The 22021-nt window shown below is 37.5% G+C and overlaps 1 protein-coding gene across 1 annotated transcript in view; it reads right to left on the reverse strand.

The window, feature by feature from the left end:
• Positions 1 to 22021, reverse strand: part of KIF13B (kinesin family member 13B) — a 204537-nt gene that overhangs the window by 100132 nt on the left and 82384 nt on the right. The window contains 6 exon segments of the mRNA XM_030312696.1: positions 4325 to 4459; positions 7311 to 7421; positions 9030 to 9242; positions 17354 to 17465; positions 18694 to 18806; positions 21221 to 21355. Of these exon segments, the coding sequence (XP_030168556.1) occupies positions 4325 to 4459; positions 7311 to 7421; positions 9030 to 9242; positions 17354 to 17465; positions 18694 to 18806; positions 21221 to 21355 (819 nt within the window).

Consider the following 22021-nt stretch of genomic DNA (forward strand, 5'->3'; position numbering starts at 1 on the left):
TACTCCATTGTATATATGTACCACATCTTCTTTATCCATTCATCCATCGATGGACACTTGGGCCACAAAGCCCACTTTAGATCCTCCGTCTCCCCTTCTCTTGGCCCCCTACTCCCTACCCTGCTAGTGCGTGCTCTCTCCCTGTCTCAAAAATAAATAAAAACATTTAAAGTTGTTGCTGAATCGCTGGTATGAATCCTTATCAAGTGTGTACATGTATAATTTGCTCCAAATCCTTCAGAATCAGCCTTGTTTCCAGGGCCATTAATAGCTGACTTGTGCAAAGAGCAGATCCAGAACCACATAAGCAAAATAGCCCTCCTGAGAGATCTGGAGGATAATTGAAAGGCATGATGAGAATCAATTATACTGTGATCCCATTTCTGTAATTTAAAAATATATATCAGGGGCGCCTGGGTGGCTCAGTCGGTTAAGCGGCCGACTTCAGCTCAGGTCATGATCTCACGGTCCGTGGGTTCAGGCCCCGCGTCGGGCTCTGTGCTGACAGCTCAGAGCCTGGAGCCAGTTTCAGATTCTGTGTCTCCCTCTTTCTCTGACCCTCCACTGTTCATGCTCTCTCTCTCTGTGTCTCAAAAATAAATAAATGTTAAAAAAAATTAAAAAAATATATATATATATATATCAGTATAAGCCTATAGACATACATATAGGAATAGACCCAGCAGATACAGATAAAACTATTAAATGTTAACTGTGGTCATCTCTGCATGTTGGAATTTGGGCACAAATCCCCCCTCTTTTTCTAGTATGTGTTTATAAAACTCTTCAGAAAACAAAGTGTATTACTAGCATAATGTTTTTAAGGTGGGGGAAGCAGCTCTTCCCTCTAGAAGCTTGGCTGGCACTGGTATAAATGTCCAAGACTGTCTTAGAATCACAGGCAGTCCTTGATTTGCATGAGAGCAAAGGATTGTAAAAATAACGTTGCAAGGAGATCTTAATAATCAATGGGGAAACTGCAATTATTCTGTGACTTTTTAAAATGTCTGTAAAACCATTAAAATTTTTCTTACTGTTACAACATATAGGATAACGAAAAAATAGTAAAACCGATATTTATTTAGTATACTGTAATTTAGACTATTAGAAACACTGAGGGGCGCCTGGGTGGCTCAGTCGGTTAAGCGGCCGACTTCGGCTCAGGTCATGATCTCGCCGTCCGTGAGTTCGAGCCCCGCATCGGGCTGGGTGCTGACAGCTCAGAGCCTGGAGCCTGTTTCAGATTCTGTGTCTCCCTCTCTCTGGCCCTCCCCCATTCATGCTTTGTCTCTCTCTGTCTCAAAAATAAATAAACGTTAAAAAAAAATTTTTTTTTTAAAAAGAAACACTGAAATTTAAAGCATTTTATTTCTGGGGTGCCTGGGTGGCTCAGCTGGCTAAGCATTGGATTCTTGATCGCAGCTCAGGTCTTTTTTTTTTTTTTTTTTAAAGATTATTTATTTTGAGAGAGAGAGAAAGGGAGCACGAGCAGGGGAGAGGTAGAGAGAGAGAGGTAAAGAGACAGTGAATCCCAGGCAGACTCTGTGTTGTCATCGCAAAGTCTGACGCAGGGCTCCAATCTTACAACCGTGAGATCATGACCCAAGCCAAAATCAAGGGTCAGATGCTTAAACGACTGAGTCATCCAAGTGCCCCATCTCAGCTCAGGTCTTGATCTCAGGGTCGTGAGTTCAAGCCCCACTTTGGGCTCCATGCTGGGCATGCAGCCTATTTAAAAACAAAAAGTATCTTATTTTTGTTAAAAGCTTATCAGGAGTAGTATAAACAGTACCTGCCTTCTTCTCAATACGTAACTTACAATATGGAGGGAGCATATTTCCTGTGCCTTGGCAAACTGTGATACTCCTTTCTAAGCTTCTACCGTTTTAACCTCTGTGCTCTAGATGCTGTGAAATATCTCCAAGAGCTCCTTTAGTGTGAAGTGTTCTCCAGTGTCCCTTTGAGCCATCTTCATCCTTCTCATCACACTTTCATTATTTACATCGGTAAGTTCATCTTCACAACATTTCCCTGGCTGCATGTGTAGAATCTCACAAACGGCAGTGGCGTCAGCATCATCTACTAGATTGTGGTAACTGGAATTTGTGTATGTTGGAACCATGACATGTAAAGACTGCCCACACATGCAAATTAGATGCAAAATTATCTTGTGAGTTATGTTCCACCTATGGTTTGGCCACCATACCTTGCCTCTACCAGTTCCAGACAAAACAAATATATGGAGGATTCTGTTCTGGAAGAGAATCATACCACTTGGAACTAAAAAGAACGTTAGAGATAATTTAATCCAGGGTCCTCTTTTATAGATGGGGTGCTGAAAATCACCCAGAGATATGAAGTCATCTGTCCAGCATCTAAATTGATTTCAGAATTTGAAGGCAAGAAATAAAAAATGCTCAGCCTCCAGATTCTTCCAACCCACATCATGGTATCACTTTACTGAAGCAAAAACTGTTCTTGGATTGAGATCATCCTTTTGAATGTGCTTGGTCATGAATATACTTTTGTCACGAGGTTAGCCTGGGCAGTGAAGAAATCAACACTGCCTTAGACTCTGCCAAAACAGGCTTGACCACACAGTCTGAAACAGAATCCCAACACCTCCACACAAGATGACCAGAAATATTTTGACTACTCTCCAAAAGTCTTTAAATAGTTTCTTTGTTTAATTTTTTAGTTAAGGAACAGATAGAATCAGGTTTTTTTTTTTGTTGGCGTATGTGTGTGTTCCAATTTGAACTTCATCACATCAGAAAGAAAAAGAATTCATAGTTCTGAGAAATAAAAAGGGAAGAATATTTGTGCCTTATTCTGTCTTGTACCTCTCCTAAAGCATATGAATACCTATAGCTGAAACCCTAACAGAAAATGCTGCCCACATCATTAAGAAACATAGTAAGTGATATGATCACTTATCATTTTTTTTTTTTGCAATAGACAAGGGTAATATACATAAGGTACCACGCTGAGTATCAAGTAAGAAGATGGTATGTGGAATATTTTATATTTTACAGTGCTTCTGTTTACAAAGTACTTTGTAAATATCAAGTCTTATTTAATCCTCATAGGGCTCCTGTGAGAGAGTCAGACAGGGAAAGCACCGTTCTATAGAGGATGGATCTGTAGACTGGAGGGGGCAAAGGACTTGAGATCACACATCCGTTCAGCAGCACACCAAACTAAAAACGTGGGTCATCTCCCTGCCACTCCCATGTTGCTCCCACTTGAACACAACAGCTGAGAGTGCACATATACTATATGTATCAAAAACACAATTTAATTCACAGCATACTACAACATGGTATCAGATACTCATTAATAAAGGGGCTTTATTTATCAAAATAACACAAACCAATTACCCCAGGATATCTTTAATAAAACCTGGGAAACTGGCCAATGCGTCGTGAATTCTTTAGTCTCTTTAGAAATGAAACCACACAATTTTCTAATTTTAAAGCAGTTTCCAACTTTACCAGCTCATCATCTTTAATTTCTTAGTCACTTCAGTTAAACCTACATATATAGTATCCATATTGTAAGGGTGGAAAAGATTTCCTCCCAGTATATATTAACCACAAGTCAAAATCATATAGTCCATTACCTAATTCATTTACGCCCTGGGACAAGGTGATTTTGGTGAGCTCCTCCTCGTAATTTATGTAGTGTCTCAGGAGTCCTGCTTATTCTAAAGTTGTCTCTTGTCTTCCTGATAAGTGCCACAATTTACAGATTTCAACATACATCGCTATTTGGGTTTCTGACCCTCTCACTCTCTAAGTCATCTATTCTTTTTTTATAAGTCAATAATCCAAATTTTTGAATTTTCCTAAATTACTGGAAACAAATTTCATAGTAAGTGGTCCTACACCATAACTTTCTTTAAACATTTCCTCTTGTAATCTGATAACCACTCAGAAAAGGGTGTGCTTCATATAAATGACAAAAACTTTAGTCTACTAATAAATTGTTTAGTTCGAAAAGTCATTCTTTAAGCTTTAAAGTTATCTACTTAGCTCCCTGGCATAAATCACAGTCAATCATAGTAGCTAAGATACGTAATGTCTTGAAAATAACATCAGAATATTAGTTTTTATATTACTAGGTTGAATTACATCACTTGAAGACTAAAAAGGGTAACTAATCTCAGAAACTCAATATTTTTCTACCTTCTAGTTTATTCGAATAGAAACAATTGTGTTAATTCATTATTTTTGAATAAGCATGTTTCTTCAAGTTAAAAAAAATACTATGAAATATTGTTCTATATCATGGCAGGAAATAGCAGCAAAGCCTGTTACTTCACCTTTAAATAGTAAACCAGAAGTTCATTCAGAGCAGGATCAGCATTCAGATTAACAAGGAAGCATTTATCATCCCCAACTTTAATCCCAGAAGATTGAAGAGATATTCCAAGACTCTCAAGTTGCTTCTGTCGCTCCTATAAATGTATTAGAGAAGGATTAATTCCATAGCTATTGACACAGCAAGATATAAAAGGTCTCACGTTGGAATAATCATTAAATAATTTTATAATTTAATTATGTTATCTTAGGACATGGTATTATAGATTATTGCATTTTTTCTTTCCAAACTATATAATGTTTTTCATTTTGTTAATTAAAACTTTGTTTTGAAAAATAAGCCATTACCAATAGCAACCAAGTATACTATGAATTCTCAATGTTCCTTCTTAAAAATATCTAACATCTTGAATTTGTGTTTCTCACTTAGTTCTATACATATGAGCAAAGGTGTTTTACCAACTGTGATCTTTCTAAAAGGCCAAATTTTCAATAAACTCCCTTGCTTGATACCCTCAGTGATTCCCCAGCAAGATAAGGGCCAAACTCCCTCAACAAAGTCCACAAGGCCCTTCAATCTGGCCCGTTTCCTCTCCACCTTCATGTCTTATCATTCCTACTCTCAAAGCCTGTGCTATAGTTAAATGGAACTCTTCCAGGTCCCTCAAAGTGTCAAGAATGCTCTAAGAGATTTTACACCTGTTTCTTCTATCTGAAGTATACTTGTTCTCATACTTGGTAACTCAGACTTGTTTACTTGACCATTTCTCTATGAGGGCATGGATCCTATCTATCCACTGTGAATTCCTGGCACCTAGCAAGCACAGTGCATAACCAGTGAGCACTCAAAACATCAGGTTTGTAAATTTATCAAAATAAAACTTGTAGGGGCACCTGGGTGGCTCAGTCAGTTAAGCATTTGACTTGTGATTTTGGCTCGGGTCATGATCTCACAATGGTAAGATCGACCCTGCTGCACGTTGGGCTCTGCACTGGGCGTGGAGCCTGCTTGCAATTCATATTCATTCTTATTCTCATTCTCTCTCTCTCTCTCTTTCTCTCTACCTCCCTGCCACCCCTCCTCTGCTTGAGCATGTGCTAAATAAATAAATGAATAAAACTTGCATATGCATCAAGTACTACTTTCATAATAAGAGTATGAACCTTTCTTTTTTATGACTGTCTCTGAGACCACACAATATATGAATGTCTGCATATAGGGGGATACGCATGACTCCTGCAACCAATGCTCTACGATTAAAGTATATGAATTGGGGCAAAGTAGGGTGTCTTTGACTATATATAAATAACAAATAGTAATGAGTCACAGCCACCAAAAGCCTTTGATTCTGAGGAAAGACAAGACAGGCTAAGTCATTTAATTAGGGCCACATAGTAAGTTTGCAGCACAATTAAATTACAGCCTGAAGAATTTGCTATTTTTAGGGATACCATCCCAAAGTTATTTGACCATGGACCATTTTTCTTCCCAGAAGACTTATTAACAATTTGTGTCTATACTGCCAGAAATACAATTTGGGATATGCTCGTCTCTTTTGGAAAAAGGTCAATGACTAACAGACCAGGTCTTTTCCCATGAAAGAGGAGTTAGCAAGCTCAGCAGCACTGAAGCCTGGGGGTTTGCAAAGATAAGGTGCTAAATGAGGTGTGAGATAAAATCAGGCAGGGTTCTCAAAAGGGACGTGTGAAAGAGGCAGAGAATAGTTAGGTAAGGAAAATATGCTAACGATAAGATTCACCAGTATTCACCAGTATTTGCACTGCAATTTTACTTAAGACCGACCCTGTCTTGTAGCAGCAAAGCAACTCAAATACAGCAGCACTTCAGGGTCAATGTTTACTTTTGGAGTAGCTCAAAAAGGCTCACACAAATTAGTTCTAAACTGGATAATTATTAGAATGACTTATAATTTATGAAAAACAAGTGAAATATGTAACGAGAAATGGAGTTCATACACTGGAATATTCTCTTCTCTGTAATTTGAAGGATATGTATTAAAATAACCCAGGATAGGGATACAGTTAAAACAAGATGGATTACATGGTGATCTTTAATGAAACTGGGTGATGGTACATGTAGATTCATCATACTCTTCTCTTGTTTTCATCTATTTTGAAAATGACTATAATAAAAAATATTTAAAGTCTGTCTGCACTAATATAAATATAACATCCACTTTATGCTACATGACAGTAGTACCATCCTACAACATCTGATGTATAGATTGATTCTGGGCAGCACATTTAAAGATGGAACCTGCTGGGTGACAAAAGAAATACCAAGTTATATATATTTACTAAACAAGAAACCGTTGAAAACACTCGAGATTTTTAACTTTAGAAAAGGAGGGGAACAGGCAGAGGTAACCTTACCATGAAAAGACTGCTCAATGGGGTACTGAACTCCACATTCTATTTTTAAGAGCAGAGGCTGAACATCCATCTAACAGGAAAGCCATGGAGCAAGTCTTTTACTAAGTAAACAACTAGACATTTAAGATTCTTTCCAAACGCTAATGTTCCTACCTTAAAATTTCACAACTCTACCTGTATTAAGTGTGAGAGACAGTCACCTCAGATTTAGGTATTTCATATTACTTTTACTGAGTTGTCATAATGAAGCCAGAGGCTTATAGCCTAATATCTACCACTAAGCATTTTATAGTTTGGGTAAGTTCCTTAGGTCTTACTTAACTAGGTATTCAGAGTCAGAGGCTACAAAGTAGTTATTTCATTTAAAAAACTTCTATGACCCTAAACAAATATTTCTTACACAATGAACAATTAATTGTAATTTGTCTTCTTTATCTTTGTAAGGCAGAGACTCTTGAATCTAGGTTCTTATTAGTGGTGCTAGATTTGCCATCTTCAAAGCTAAAAAATCAAAATAGGAACCCAAAATGACATCTGAGTTGCATTGCACAAACTGCCAAGAGGTTTCTGTGTCTTTAATCAGAAAGCACAAACCTGTGCAATCTCCTCGGTTTTCCTTAATTTCTCCTCCCAGGTCACAGTCATTTCCTGGATTAGCTTCTCTGATTCTTCTAGCCGGTCTTTTAGCTCTGGAGATTTCATTGCCTATAAGCAAAATGTTTATTTCATGAAATGTCTGTACCATGCTCTGAAGAAAGCATTAACTAAATCCAGAAGGATAAAAATAACAGTCTGCCTCCTCTCAGCTCTACAAGTCACCAAGGTCTCTGATCTACTTAAGACATAACAATGAATGCCACTGACACACAGCATCCAGACTGTATGCACCCCACAAGCTCATTCAGTCATCCAAGGTGGGCTTGAAAGGAAGACCTAACTGCTTCCTTTTCCTCCAACCAATTGTCACTGTGAAGATGTAGCTTCGCAGAAAGTTCAAGTTCTCAAGGGCTTATTTTTAAATCCCAATAGGTCATATATCTAGACTTATACACAGGATTCATTCTAGTCTCTACTGATGACTTCAGGTATTGATTCAAGTATATACAGACGTACATGTTACAAACTGAATGGTGTTATTAATACCAGGAAGACAGAAACAAAATTTCAAAGAATCTTAATAAACCATAAAATTATTCCTATAAAAACAGGATAAGTTTCAACAGGCAAAAATATAACCAAAATGACGTTTTGACCATGTATTTTACCAATCTACTACCAGAAAACAGGTTATAAGAAAAGAAAGGGCTAATGTCCCAACACCAGGAAAGAGTCCCATAGTCCTGGGAAATTGTGGGAACAGAAATGCTAATAAAGTGGAGATCCTGAATCTGGTATTTTATTTCACTTTTCAAAAGAAAAACATTTGGTTGCAGGTTAGAATTGTGTAGGTTTCAAATTCAGTAATGGAACATAAATACCATACGTTATAGAATGTACATAGGGTAGGGGCGCCTGGGTGGCGCAGTCGGTTAAGCGTCCGACTTCAGCCAGGTCACGATCTCGCGGTCCGTGAGTTCGAGCCCCGCGTCGGGCTCTGGGCTGATGGCTCGGAGCCTGGAGCCTGTTTCCGATTCTGTGTCTCCCTCTCTCTCTGCCCCTCCCCCGTTCGTGCTCTGTCTCTCTCTGTCCCAAAAATAAATAAACGTTGAAAAAAAAAATTAAAAAAAAAAAAAAAAGAATGTACATAGGGTAGTAGAAATAGAGTACCTCTAAATAGGTGGGTATTTCTGCTATAAAATACTTTTTCTATAAACATAATTAAGCCACATGAAAAAACTAGGTTATCAAGAAGTGGAAGATGTCCTTAAGATTTTCATTCTGACTTCAGCCAGTGAACAAATGATACAGCAAATATCTGCTTGAGTTCTCTTCCAGTTAGTCTATGCCCACTCTTCACCATTTTCTGTGCTAAAATTATATACATTTTGTTTCAAGCGTCTCTCTCCCTCTCTCCCTTATTCAATTATACCTCTTCTTTCTTGTCTGCTGCCTATACTGTGGAAAGGAACATTTTCTCAATTCCCTATATTCTCTCTTTCTGTTCAATCCTTTCACACCTGTAAAAAAAAAAACTCTCTAAATTTCAACTATGAAAATCTATCTGCCTTTATTTATTATTCATCTCAAATTTCTCTTACTATAGGAAACTCAAAAATTTTAAGTGGAGTACTTAGCACTTACAGCTAAGGGGAAGAAAATTCAAGTTCTAGCTTTTCCTAGACCCATAAAGTGTGGCTTGGCTGTGCCTTATACCTCTGCTTTAGTTAGCTGTTCTCGGAGCTTTTCTACTTCTTCCCGGAGATCCCGGATAATTCGTGCATTAGGATCCTCATTCACCACAGCATGGTTCACGATGTGCTTGGCGCGGTCTGCATACCGCAGAGTTGAAAGGGTTTCATCATAGTTATCAGCGGCTGGACTAACAGTGGCCACCATGGCTGTCTTGCTGTTACCCCCAAGACTGTCCTAGATGAAGAATGAAATTGAGTAGGATTTTTAAGTTGGAAGAAAACATCATATGAGAAAGATGAAGTCAGAAAGGGTGAGAGAACACATATTTAAGGACAAAACTAGAACTGAAATACCGATATGCTGAACCCCAGTCCCATGCTCTTTCTTCTCTGCCAAGCTACGTTTCTGCAGAAGGGAGATCTGGTTATTAAGAAAGGACGGGGAAATACAAAAAAGGCTCCATTTATTTCAGTTTAATAACAACTGGTTCTAAGTTAATTTGTCCTCTTCTAACAGGCAATATGATGTCGTAAGTCAGCACACTACTCAAAACAAAAAACAATGATTTCTTAAATGACTAAAAATCTTCCTTAGAGAAACTGAACAATCATAATGTTATTTGTTATCTGATCAAAGAGTGATTACCTACAATCTAGCGCATGATGCCATGTACTTGGAATCTATGTGAAGCCTAAATAATGGCTCAGAAAGTGTTGCTGTTACAGACTATCAGTCATCTTGTAATTTTTTTCAAGAATTTTTCAAGAATTCTAGGTAGAATTATAGTCTTTAAAACAAAAGATATGTTGGAGGCACCTGATTTTATTCCCTCTGACAGCACTTCAAAAACTACTCAAACAGGCTTTACTTTCTACACGACCACTTCTACAGTTCAGACAAGGGTACTGAAGAAAAGATACTCTCTTCATTATACTAAAACTGATCAGTATGGTGAAATGGGCTTTAGAACAGGCTCCAACAAATTCAAAAAACTTTCACTTGACAACACTAAAAAACAACTACATATAACTCAGAATTACAAAACTAGAAATCAAGTCCACCCGGACTCCGCTTCACCATCCAAAGGCTGTATGTCACCCTCCTGTGGCAGGCAGCCTCTAAGACAGCCCCCCAGGATCCTCATCCCCAGGTATTCATACCTCAGTACCATCCCCCTCTCTTGAGTGTGGGCAGGACTTCTGATTTACTTCTAAGGAACAGAATACAGCAGAAGTGATGGCATGTCACTTTTGAGGTTAGATTATAAAAAGACTGTGGTTTCTGTTGTGGGTATTTTCTCTCACTCTTGGGAAACCACTGTCATGAAGTGAAGTGGCCCTATGAAGAGACCTCAAAAGTGAATATGGAAAGAGATCTTCTGGAGCCTGCCAACAACCACTGAGGTGAGCAGATCCAACCCCGGGTCAAACCTTGCAATGAAGGCCCCAGATGACACTTTGATTGCAGCCACATGGGAGACCCCAGCCAGAACCACTTGGTTAGGCCACACCCAGAATCCTGACCCACAGAAACTATGAGATAATAAATGGTTGTTGTTTTTAGCTATTAAGTTTTAGGGGTAATCTGTTACATAGCAATAGACATCTAATAATACCCTAATATACTATCCCAAGATGAAAAGAACAACCCAAAAAAAGAGATCTGATACCCTCTTTCAGCAATAGGATATCACTGAATTATGGATTCTCAAGCAGGCCAATATGGGGAATCAAAGATCATAAAAAAGTCAACTTTTTATCTTTGAAGATAAAAGGTTTTTCCAATATCAATACATCTAAAATTTGTTTGTGCAATCTGTGATTTATACCATCCTTGTACAAATTTTACTTAGTCCTCAGCCTTTTGTGAATTATTTTACAGATAAAAAACAAAAGAAAAACCAGAGGTTTGTTCTGACAAAGCAGGTCAAATACTCTGCCTAAAGATCCAGAACTAGTAAACTGAACAATATTCTAATCCAGTTGTACTCTGCCTTCAAGTCCAATATGATTTCACTCCCCCCCAGTCACCCACAATAATATAGCAACAAAGTGCCACTTGGCAACAGAGTGAGAGCTCAGATCTGAGGAGCAAGTAAGGTGACTGGATAGCTTTCCAAGTTATTTTGTCTTAGTGCCAGAGTCAAAATAATTCCCTAGGTACTGCTAACAGTTCAATACAATCACAGACTATGTATCTGTTTATTCATCCACTACTGAAAACTAGGTTTTCCACAGAAAACAAAGCTTAATGAGGTCTTTGAAGGAAATACACTCCAGCACATGAAAAGGAAGGAAACATAAGTAATCTAGACTCTAGAAAGCAGAAGCAACTTCCGCCAAGTCTGTGTGATCACTTGCTTTCCTCTTCGCTTCTAGACACTGATATCTATCACACTGTTTGCACATTAATGAAGATGCACATTAATGAAATTCCAATGTTATATATAAAGATCACATGAATTACATGTCAGATTATAATTCAGTTCACCAACAGCACCATGGTGGAGTGTTGCCCTTCAAGAACTACGGCATTCTGTTAGCCCACATGAACAGCAAATGCTATTGGGTAAAAGGGGATTTGTAACAATAACTACCAAAGGGAAAAAGCAAGCATATTGTGCTTTAATTTGTGCTGAGAAAAGGAAACCTGGCAAATGACAAATACTTGATATTTTAAAAGCCCTTGTGCATGAGTAACAATATGCTTATATTCAAAAATGGCCTCATGCCATTAGCAAAAAGGAAACAGCAACAAAAGAACTGGCACTCATTCAAGGAGAAAGTATAAAGCTTCTTGTTACTCTTTAATTGTTTAATTAGGCAAATCAGGCAAGCTTTGTTTCAAATGTGGCAATTGCAAATTAAATGGACATAGGAAAGAAATTGAATTTTGGAAGGCAGGATTTTTTGAAGCTGAAAGAACTCTTTGAAGTCATCTAATGAAATTACTTCATTTTACAGATGAGAAATTGAGACCCAGGAAGATTGACAGACTTACCAAAGGTCATAATGCTGGTTCAGAGCAGAGCTGAAGGTACTCATTCACTCAGCTCTTTACAGCGTTTACATCTAGAGGGTGGTGCTCTACATACAACACGGTAAGAACTAGAGTAGGGATAAACACAACATGGTCACAGAAAACAGAGAATGAGCAGAAAGCCCAGTCTTGAAACGGTAGGGAAGACTTTCAGAGAAAGTGACATTTGAGACCTAAGATGAATAAGCATTGTCCAGATAAAGATTTATGGGGAGGGCAGTGGGAGGGGAGATTGTAGAGAGGAGGAAGAATGTTCCAAACACGGTAAGAATAATGTCCTAGAAGTAAGAGGACTCAACACTTAGCTAGGACTGATCATATTAAGAGCAAGAAGAACAATAAGAGGTAGTGAGGGGTCAGATTATTGAAGGCCTAGAAAGTCACAAGTCATTAAAGAATTTGGACTTTATCATAAGGGCCTCTAACAGAATTATTGAAGAGACTGAAGTTTAAGAAGAGTATTAATTTTAAGACAGTACAACCTTACTATAAAGAAGGAATGGATTAATAAAAAAACTCAAGGGAGATGTTTCAATCATCCAGGCAAGGGATGAAAGTTGCCTTCATTAGGTAAGTGGCAGTAAGAACGAAGAAGGTGGATGAAGTCAAAAGATACGTATTATTTGAGTGTTTATTACCAGAAATTATTTGATGTTAAGAGGCTCACATTTAGAAGGTTACACAGAGAAGCAAAAAAATCTCTTGATAAGAAATGGTTCTCCACTGACCACTTACCAAATGAGTAACCACTCAACCCACCCGGAGAGAAGAGTGACAGAAGAGCACTCATATGTATGCCCCACCAAATCACCTAGGGTACTCATTTTCTCTGACTCTCAGATGTGGTAAATATCAAGAGCATAACACAATTATAATGCAAACACAATGCAAAAACACTTTTAAAAGAAACTGCAAATCTGATAAAGGCTGAGAAATTTTATGAGTTCAATGATAGCTATGTTGGAGAATACTAGAATCATACGAAGTCGAACAAGGATCAGGGAGAGTTAGACTAATTTAGAATTAAAGAAGGACAGAGCAAAAAGGGCATAAAAGCTACTTCAAAGGAGACTGATTTATGTATCAATGGATTCTGAGAGGCCTTTGGGAAAACTGTTTAAACATCGGAATAAGTTTTGCAAAAATGCCCCACTTGTGATCTTGCTGCAAAAGTTACACATGACAAAGAAGGTCACATAGTTTTCAAGTAAAAAACATGACAAGAAAACTTCATTTTGTTAGCCTAAGAACTGACACACGGATGTTATAATTACAACCTAATTTTATTGAACAGAAGATAAAGTGAGTTTTCGAAAATATTTAGTTTTGCTCTTCAAGTATTTTCATGAGTTTCTATCAACATGTGGTAAAAGTAAAGTGTTTCTCCTTCTAACGAAAAGTAACCTTTGACAGGATGTACACTACATAGCCTAGGCAAGAGAAGATGGGCAGTGAAGTCAGCCCTAATCTTATTTCTGCGACCACTGTCCCACTGTAACATGGGAACATTACCATTTGCTTTCAGAGAAGTAAATGAGATCATGTGTATGAAGCACTTTGCAAAGTAATTGATTCTTCTGGCCTCCAACCTATGGAATGGACACTCAATAATTACACTGGCTATTTTAATTCTGTGAATTAATTTAATAAAAGATATTTCCTAGTGTTTGTTTAAATGGACTGAGGTAGTAACACTGAAACAGGACAATGAATATTATGTCTTTTAAATCAGGCACATCCAGGGAATAATCATGAATGATCAGGAAACGTTTCTGTGGGAAAGTCTGAGGAATAAATGAGTATCTTATCAAAATGTCTCCTGGATATTAAACACATGAGATTTCAAGGTTAGTTACTGATGACCAGCATGATTAATGTTTTGTAATACCCCTTAAATTCAAGACCTATCTACAAGTGTTTTTTAATTATCAAATTTTGTTTGTTTATTTCTTTTGTTTTAAATTTCTATTTTTTTTTTTTTTTTTTTTTTTTTTGCATTTTGGCCAATGGAAGTAATCTACCTGATTTTTTACACTGTGGCCAGTTTCACTTAATGAAGCATGCTCAAATGGTGTGCAGAGTTCTAGAAAGTAAAGATGAATACCACTAACCTTTTGAGAGAGTAGAAAATAGAAGAAAACCCAGCTTCCTTTATAAACATGTTATAGACTAAGTCAAAAGTTGTGTCACCTTGGAATAACAAATATTGTTAAAATGTCCATACTACCCAAAGCAGTCTACACATTTAATGCAGTCCCTATCAAAATACTAATAGCGTTTTTCACAGAACTATAACAAAAAATCCTAAAATTTGTATGGAACCACAAAAGACCCTGAATAGTCACAGCAATTTTGGAAAACAATTCCAAATTTCAAGTTATATTACAAGGCTGGAGAAATCAAAATGTAATGGTACTGGCACAAAAACAGACATATAGATCAATGAGGCGGAACAGAAAACCCAAAAATAAACCCACAATTACATGGTCAATTTATCTTCGACAAAGCAGGAAAGAATATCCAATGGGAAAAAGAAAGTCTCTTCAACAAATGGCATCAGCTACATTTGAATGAATGTAACTGAGTGGTCCAGAATGAAACTGGACCACTTATCTTACACCACCCACAAAAATAAATTCAAAATAGATTAAAAACACCTTTAATTGAGGTGAAACCATAAAAAATCCTAGAAGAGGGGCACCTGGGTGGCTCAGTCGGTTAAGCGTCTGACTTCAGCTCAGGTCATGATATCATGGTTTGTGGGTTTGAGCCCCAAATTGGGCTCTGTGCTGACAGCTTGGAGCCTGGAGCCTGCTTCAGATTCTATGTATCCCTCTGTCTCTCTGCCCCTCCCCTGCTCTCTCTCTCTCAAAAATAAATAAACGTTAAAAGAATTTAAAACAAAATCCTAGAAGAGAGCACAGAAATGTCTGTGACATTGGCTATAGCAACATCTGTCTAGATATATCTCTGGAGGCAAGGGAAATAAAAGCAAAAATAAACTATTAGGACTACTTCAAAATAAAAAGCTTCTGCACAGTGAAGGAAACAGTAAATGAAACTGAAAGGCAACCTACTGAATGGAAGAAGATTATTTGCAAATGACTTATGTGATAAAGAGTTAGTATCCAAAATATACAAAGAATTTACGCAAATCAACACCAAAAAAATAAATAATGAACAATCCAATTAGAAAATGGGCAGAAGACATGAACAGACATTTCTCCAAAGAAGACATCCAGATGGCCAACAGACACATGAAAAGTGCTCAACATCACTCATCATCAGGGAAATGCAAATTAAAATTACTTCATACCTCTCAGAATGGCTAAAATAAAAAATACAAAAAAATAATAAGTGCTGGAGAGGATGTGGAAAAAAAGGAACCCTCTTGCACTGTTCGTGGAATGTAAAATGGTGCAGAAACTCTGGAAAAAGTATGGAGGTTCCTCAAAAAGTTAAAAATAGAAGTACCCTAAAATCTAGTAATCCCACTGTTGGGTATGTACCCAAACAATACAAAAACACTAATGTGAAAGGATACATGCACCCCAGTGTTTATAGCAGTACTTTTTACAATAGCCAAATTACAAAAGCAGCCCAAGTGTCCATCAACTGATGAATCGATAAAGCAGTGGTATATATACACAATGGAATATTATTCAGCCATGAAAAGGAATGAAATCTTGCCATTTGCAATGACATGGATAGAGCTACAGAGAATAATACTAAGCAAAAATAAGTCAGTCAGGGAAAGACAAATACTGCATGATATCACTCATATGTGGAATTTAAGAAACAAAACAAACAAGCAAAGGGAACAACAAAAGAGAGAGGGGGAGACAAACCAAGAAGCTGACTCATGACTATAAAGAACAAACTGATGGTTACAGGGGTGGGGAGGTGAATTATGGTATGGGGATTAGGAGGTGCACTTGTCATGAAGAGCAATGGGTGATGTACGGAATTGTTGAATCACTATATTGTACACCTGAAACTAATATAACATTGTATGTTAACTACACTGGAATTAAAATAAAAAATAAAATAAAATTTTAAAACAGCCAAAAAAAGGAGTTGTGTCCTATACTAAGTGTTATATTCTCAACCCCTAGCACAGTGAGCAACAGGTGTTCAATAAAGTCTTGATCAGTGACAGAATAACCTATCACAAAACTAAACAGAGCTCATAAAATTATTTCTTTATTTTAAAAAAATAGAAAAAGTATTAGGTAAAATATTTTGTTCTAGATTGGTAACTCTATACAGAGTTAAACTGTCACTGGATTTTCAATCCTCTAGCTCCCAGTCCCATAGCCAATTCACCACGACACCTCCAAGAGGACTACAGGGAGGGGCGCCTGCCTAGGTGGCTCAGTCGGTTAAGCGTCTCACTCTTGATTTTGGCTCAAATGATGATCTCATGGTTCCTGAGATTGAGCTCCGTGTCGGGCTCTGCACTGGCAGCATAAAGCCTACTTGGGATTCTCTTTCTCCATCTCTATGTGCCCCTCCCCTGCTTATTCTCTCTCTCTCTCTCTCAAAATAAATGAACTTAAAAAAAAAAAGAGACTACAGGGAAACTTGAAGACGAGAAGAGACCTGGAAATAGCCTCTCTCTTCACCAAACACCTATTACATGTCCTTACTATCTCTCTTATGGAATCACTGACTCTCTTAAAATATTTTGTGTACACATCTTATCTCCCTTACTAGATCCTGAGCTATTATAGAGGGAGGAGGGTCTTACATTTCTTTACATTCTCCTCATAGCACTCCATAGTCTTTTTTCTTTCTCATTTCCATCTATCTTACATATACTAAGTCAATTAACAAATTAATGACTGTGTGCTCTACTCTGTATCCTTAAACAACACCTAAGCTGAAAGTAAATTAAAATGATCATGAGTAGCCTTGATGTTAAACAGAAAAACAAGGTCCAAAATGTCAGTCAAACAAAAGGAGTCTGTGAGAAAGACAGAGTAGTCCAGCTGAGTCCATAAGCCAGTGGAAATCCTTTCCTATGACTCACTAGGCTATCAGATTAGCAGGAGGTCCTTCTGCTACACCCCAAAATCTCAGAGGCAATTGTGTGATTCAGTGTGCCCTAAATCCCATTGCTTCCAGATTCTGATGAATCAGGTGCTTAATCTACTGAAACTATGATTATCATGTAAGATTTTAAACTTGAACATTATTAGAAGAAATGGTAATTGGGAGGAATTAACAATCTACTCTTCTCTTCCTTTCTACCAACCACTAAGAGTACGCCAGAAAGGATGGGGGTGGGGGAGTGGGGAGCTTACTTTGAGCAGCCAAGTGAGAACTGAGTCACGATATGGAACAAATTTATTCTTGTTTTTGCCAGCACTCTGATCTGCTAGGGCTGAGATAACGAGACCGAGGGTCGTGAGGGACCTGCATGGTGCAACAAACCGGAATAACCATAAAAAACTGAGTATATTAAGTATCATATTTTAGCACAAAACTGAACATCAAGATGCCTTGTACCTGCATTAGAACAGCACTGCCATCAGCATTTTGTTGCTCAGTTTAAAAACCCATGAACTCTAAAAGCTAATATCCTTCTAATACTACTGCAAGCAATTAAATTGCTTAGCTCTATTGTTTTTTTTTTCATTTTTGTAAATAGCAACATGAGCTGTAAACCTTTAGGTTAAGATAAGATACAAACACCACATATCTTTAAGAAAGGAAGCCACAAACACAATACAATTAATTAAAACTTAGTATAAGGCAAAAACATTTATATATGTGTGTCAGTGTATCTATCTATCTATGTCATATATATCTATAAATATATCACACACAATATCATTCATATATATCACCATTCAATAATACAATAACAACATAGCATCTGGATGATGGTCTTTTATGATCTCCAGTTAGTGACTCTCACTGTGTTTCCTTCTGGATTCCTGCCCACAGGAGCTAATAATTTAGCTTGAGGTAGAAAATATAACCATTTAAAGGAACTGGTACACAAAATATTACTTTATAAAACCCCGGCTTCTTGGTATAAATAAGCACCACAACAGTCATAAAAGGAAAAGCTCAACGTGGCTAGTACACAGGTTGATGTTTGCTCAGACCGTGACACCCAGGCTGAGATGTCTCAACAGCTTTTCCATAGCTTAGACCAGTGGTTCTCCCGTGGAGGGCTACTGTGCCCCAAACAGGGAGCAGCTACAATGTCCACAGATATGTTTAGGTTGTTACAACTGGGGGTGGGAGAAGAGAGGTGGCAGGTACTACTGCCATCTAGTGAGTAAGGCCAGGGATGCTGCTAAACATCCTACAACACAAAAGAACAGTCCCTGGGACAAAGAATCACCCCAAATCTCAGTAGGGCTGCTCTTGAGAAACCTCTGACTTGACTGTGCTCTTCAGCCCCATTAGACATCTCAACAAAACATAAAATATGCTTGGGCCCATAAATATCTATGTCTATATAAATATAGATATATATTTGAAAAAAGTATATATATATGAAAAAATTCTCAATTATTTATTCAATATAGCCTCAATAATTCCAGAACCTTATTCTTTTAATAACCACAGAAGTTCCCCATTTGGCTCTTAAGTCAGTAAAGTAATAAAAGTAAGCTTCTGGAAAACTTACTTGTTGATGTTGCTCCCCTCCTTCAACCTGTCCCCTGCGGCTCCAGTTTTCGTTGCCCGCTCGCTGCCAGCTAAGTCAACCAAGCTCAGTTTGCCCACTTTCTCTCCAGATGTCTACAAAGTAAATCAACAAACACTTATAAACAGTTAAAGAATACAGAAAATGCTACATCTCTACCGAATGATTTTATTATCTAAATCCTTTATTAAAACATTTACTGTTATTTCAAAATTATCTTGTGCTCACATAAAACAGTGTAAGAGAACTGTCCAGTCTAGCAGTAGATAGATACACACAAAATATTCACGGCTTTACTAATTCAGACAAGAGTGAAAGCTGCCTCAGAAAAATAGTGCCCCCAAAATGGGATATTTGAAGGGAGCCCAATAAAATTTTCATATAACGGCACTTGTAAAATATAAATTTTAATGATATAAAGTTGTTTAAAATTTCACAAATATTTACCAATAACCCTGAAGGAAAATATTTGCAATTCTTACTGATGTAAAAAAAAAAAATTAGGGGCGCCTGGGTGGCGCAGTCGGTTAAGCGTCCGACTTCAGCCAGGTCACGATCTCGCGGTCCGTGAGTTCGAGCCCCGCGTCAGGCTCTGGGCTGATGGCTCGGAGCCTGGAGCCTGTTTCAGATTCTGTGTCTCCCTCTCTCTCTGCCCCTCCCCCGTTCATGCTCTGTCTCTCTCTGTCCCAAAAATAAATAAACGTTGGAAAAAAAAAATTAAAAAAAAAAAAAAAATTAAAATTTTATATAATGGGGTCTCTCAAAAACCCAACACTTGCTTAAGTTTTTCATATTATTTATATATAATAATTCCCTTACTTCATAGTTTCAAGTATAAACTTACATATTTTTCTAGTTATTATATATATATACACATATATTGATATGTCCTTTATCAAAAATGTTCTGTAATGTAATCACACACATAACACATATTTTATACTTCAGCAGAAATACAAGAAATGTGGGAAAGCAATGCCCAAATCTACAGACTGGATCTTTTTTTTTTTTAATGTTTATTTATTTTTGAGAGGGAGAGAGTCAGAGCAAGAGAAAGGCAGAGAGAGAGGGAGACACAGAATTGGAAGCAGGCTCCAGGCTCTGAGCTGTCAGTACAGAGCCTGATGTGGGGCTCAAACTCACAAACCGTGAGATCATGACCTGAGCCGAAGTCAGATGCTTAACTGACTGAGCCACCCAGGCACCCCCCAGACTGAATTATTTTTTAAAACTTTTCTTTAATATACACATTTATATTTATTTCCATAAATAAACTATGTTGCTAACAAAAGGATATTCGGCTTCCCAAATCAAAAGTACTTTTGGTTTAAAAAAAAAGTCATCAGTATGTTTTTTGTTTTATGCTGAAAAGGAAACAGAAAACAAAGAACTCTTTGTTGTTACACTAATCTTGCTGTGATGGCAAAAAAAAAGAAAAATATGCTTTCAGCAAATGAAAATCTTACCAAAATCTAGCATTTTGCCAGCATGATTATTTTAGCTTCTGGCATTTGAAACTCATTTGCTGGGGTGGGGGGTAAGGCATCATAATAAAATATGCAAATATTCACATAAAAAGTAAGTAGTAAACCAAGAAAAGTTTCAGTATGGTGGAAGCATATACATCTCTGGCTCTGTTTACTCTTCATAAGCTTCAAAACCAAGTATTCAAAACATTACAAATCCGATACTTTTATAGTACAATTTCCCCAGTATAGTTTTTTCCTTCTAATACTTAGCTGTTTAGCAGAAGAGAACATTTCAAAAGAATCTCTACTAAATTAGCTAGAGTTAACATTAGCTTCTGCAGTCAGCCATCAAAGTTTAAAGCTCAAAAAATTCTGTGGCAGAGACCGTGAACCATCAGCATGTTTAACTTCTGTTCCACGTTCCTTTAGTTGGACAGGATGGAGCTAAAAACTACATTTTTCAGATTCCCTTACAGCCAGGGTTCATGATGTGACTTAGGTTCTGTCAAGCAGATATATGTGCTTCAGATTTGGAAAGGAGAAGTAAAGTAGAGGTCATCCCCCGGACTGTTTTGGCTGTTTTCTGCTGGCAAGCAGGATCACAGAAATATGAGGGTTTCTACAAGTGTCTCAGCTTACATTCTCCAGCTTCCAGGTCACTAAGAGGCAGCTTCATTAACTCCTATGGCCTAGATCACAGCTACTGAGCATGCCTGGATCTCACAGCCCTGGTGGTAGCCTCAGAGGTAGTCTCATCCTTGATGGGTGAGATCTGTGTGATTATTCCTAGAGATTTACTCTAGAGCCCACTCCCCTTCAGGTGTTCTAACAACGCTGTAATCACCCAATTCCCTCTGTTAAATCCCTTTCTGTTAATCTACAGCGGCTTCTGTTTCTTGCTGACTCCTAATTCATACCCATGTCTAGCTAGGATTCTAAGTTATATGACACTTGAAGGAATAGAGTAAGATAAATCGTGATCCACTTTTAAAATATTAAACAAACAAACAAACAAAAAGGTCAGGCATCTGAATACCTACCCCAGACTTCACATCATATAAAGTATGGGTAAGGGTGATTTTGAAGACTGCATGGGATCGACTGCTCTCCTCATTCATGTTCGTGGCAGCAACTGTACGAGACTTGTTACCCTCAGACATCAAAGACTCAATATCCTAAGTGGAAATAAGTCATAGATACACATTGCATTGTCAAATAAAACTCTGCTATCCTATGAAATGCATTACAAGTATCACTACTCAGACAACCACATTTGGAGTTTACACATCTACACTTTGTTTTTCAGTGAACATTAAGCCCAACAGAGTAAAATAGCCAATGCTGTCTCTGAAAACTAAAAAAAAAACACATTTATTTTCTGTAGATGCCAAATAAAGTAGCAGCTTTGAGAATTAGGAAAGTTTAGAAGCCACGGGTGGAGACCCACAAGATGGACAAACATACGATGCCACCCCTCATCTAATCTAGAAATTTCAAAAAATTTAGTTTCTTTAATCACAGAAGCAACAGAAGACAATTGTTAAATTAGATCATATGAATAAGCAACAAACAAAAATGATTCTAAACCCTTCACACAGGCATAGCAGTGCTGCATCACCCATGTTAGTGTGTATTATACCAGACCTGTTTCTGAAAACTGAGACATCAAGAAATGAATGTCTGCACAGATTTACTACTTCGTTGCCATTACTGCTAAAAGGAGACAGCAAGATGCACTTGAAAGATCATGGGATGGGATCTTCATTTTTTTAAATGTTACAAGCTCTAAAAATAGTTACTTAACCAAACTGAATTCTAGTTTCATAAATAACAGTACAGAG

The sequence above is a fragment of the Lynx canadensis genome, chromosome B1 (assembly GCF_007474595.2).
Source record: "Lynx canadensis isolate LIC74 chromosome B1, mLynCan4.pri.v2, whole genome shotgun sequence".
NCBI classification, from domain to species: domain Eukaryota; kingdom Metazoa; phylum Chordata; class Mammalia; order Carnivora; family Felidae; genus Lynx; species Lynx canadensis.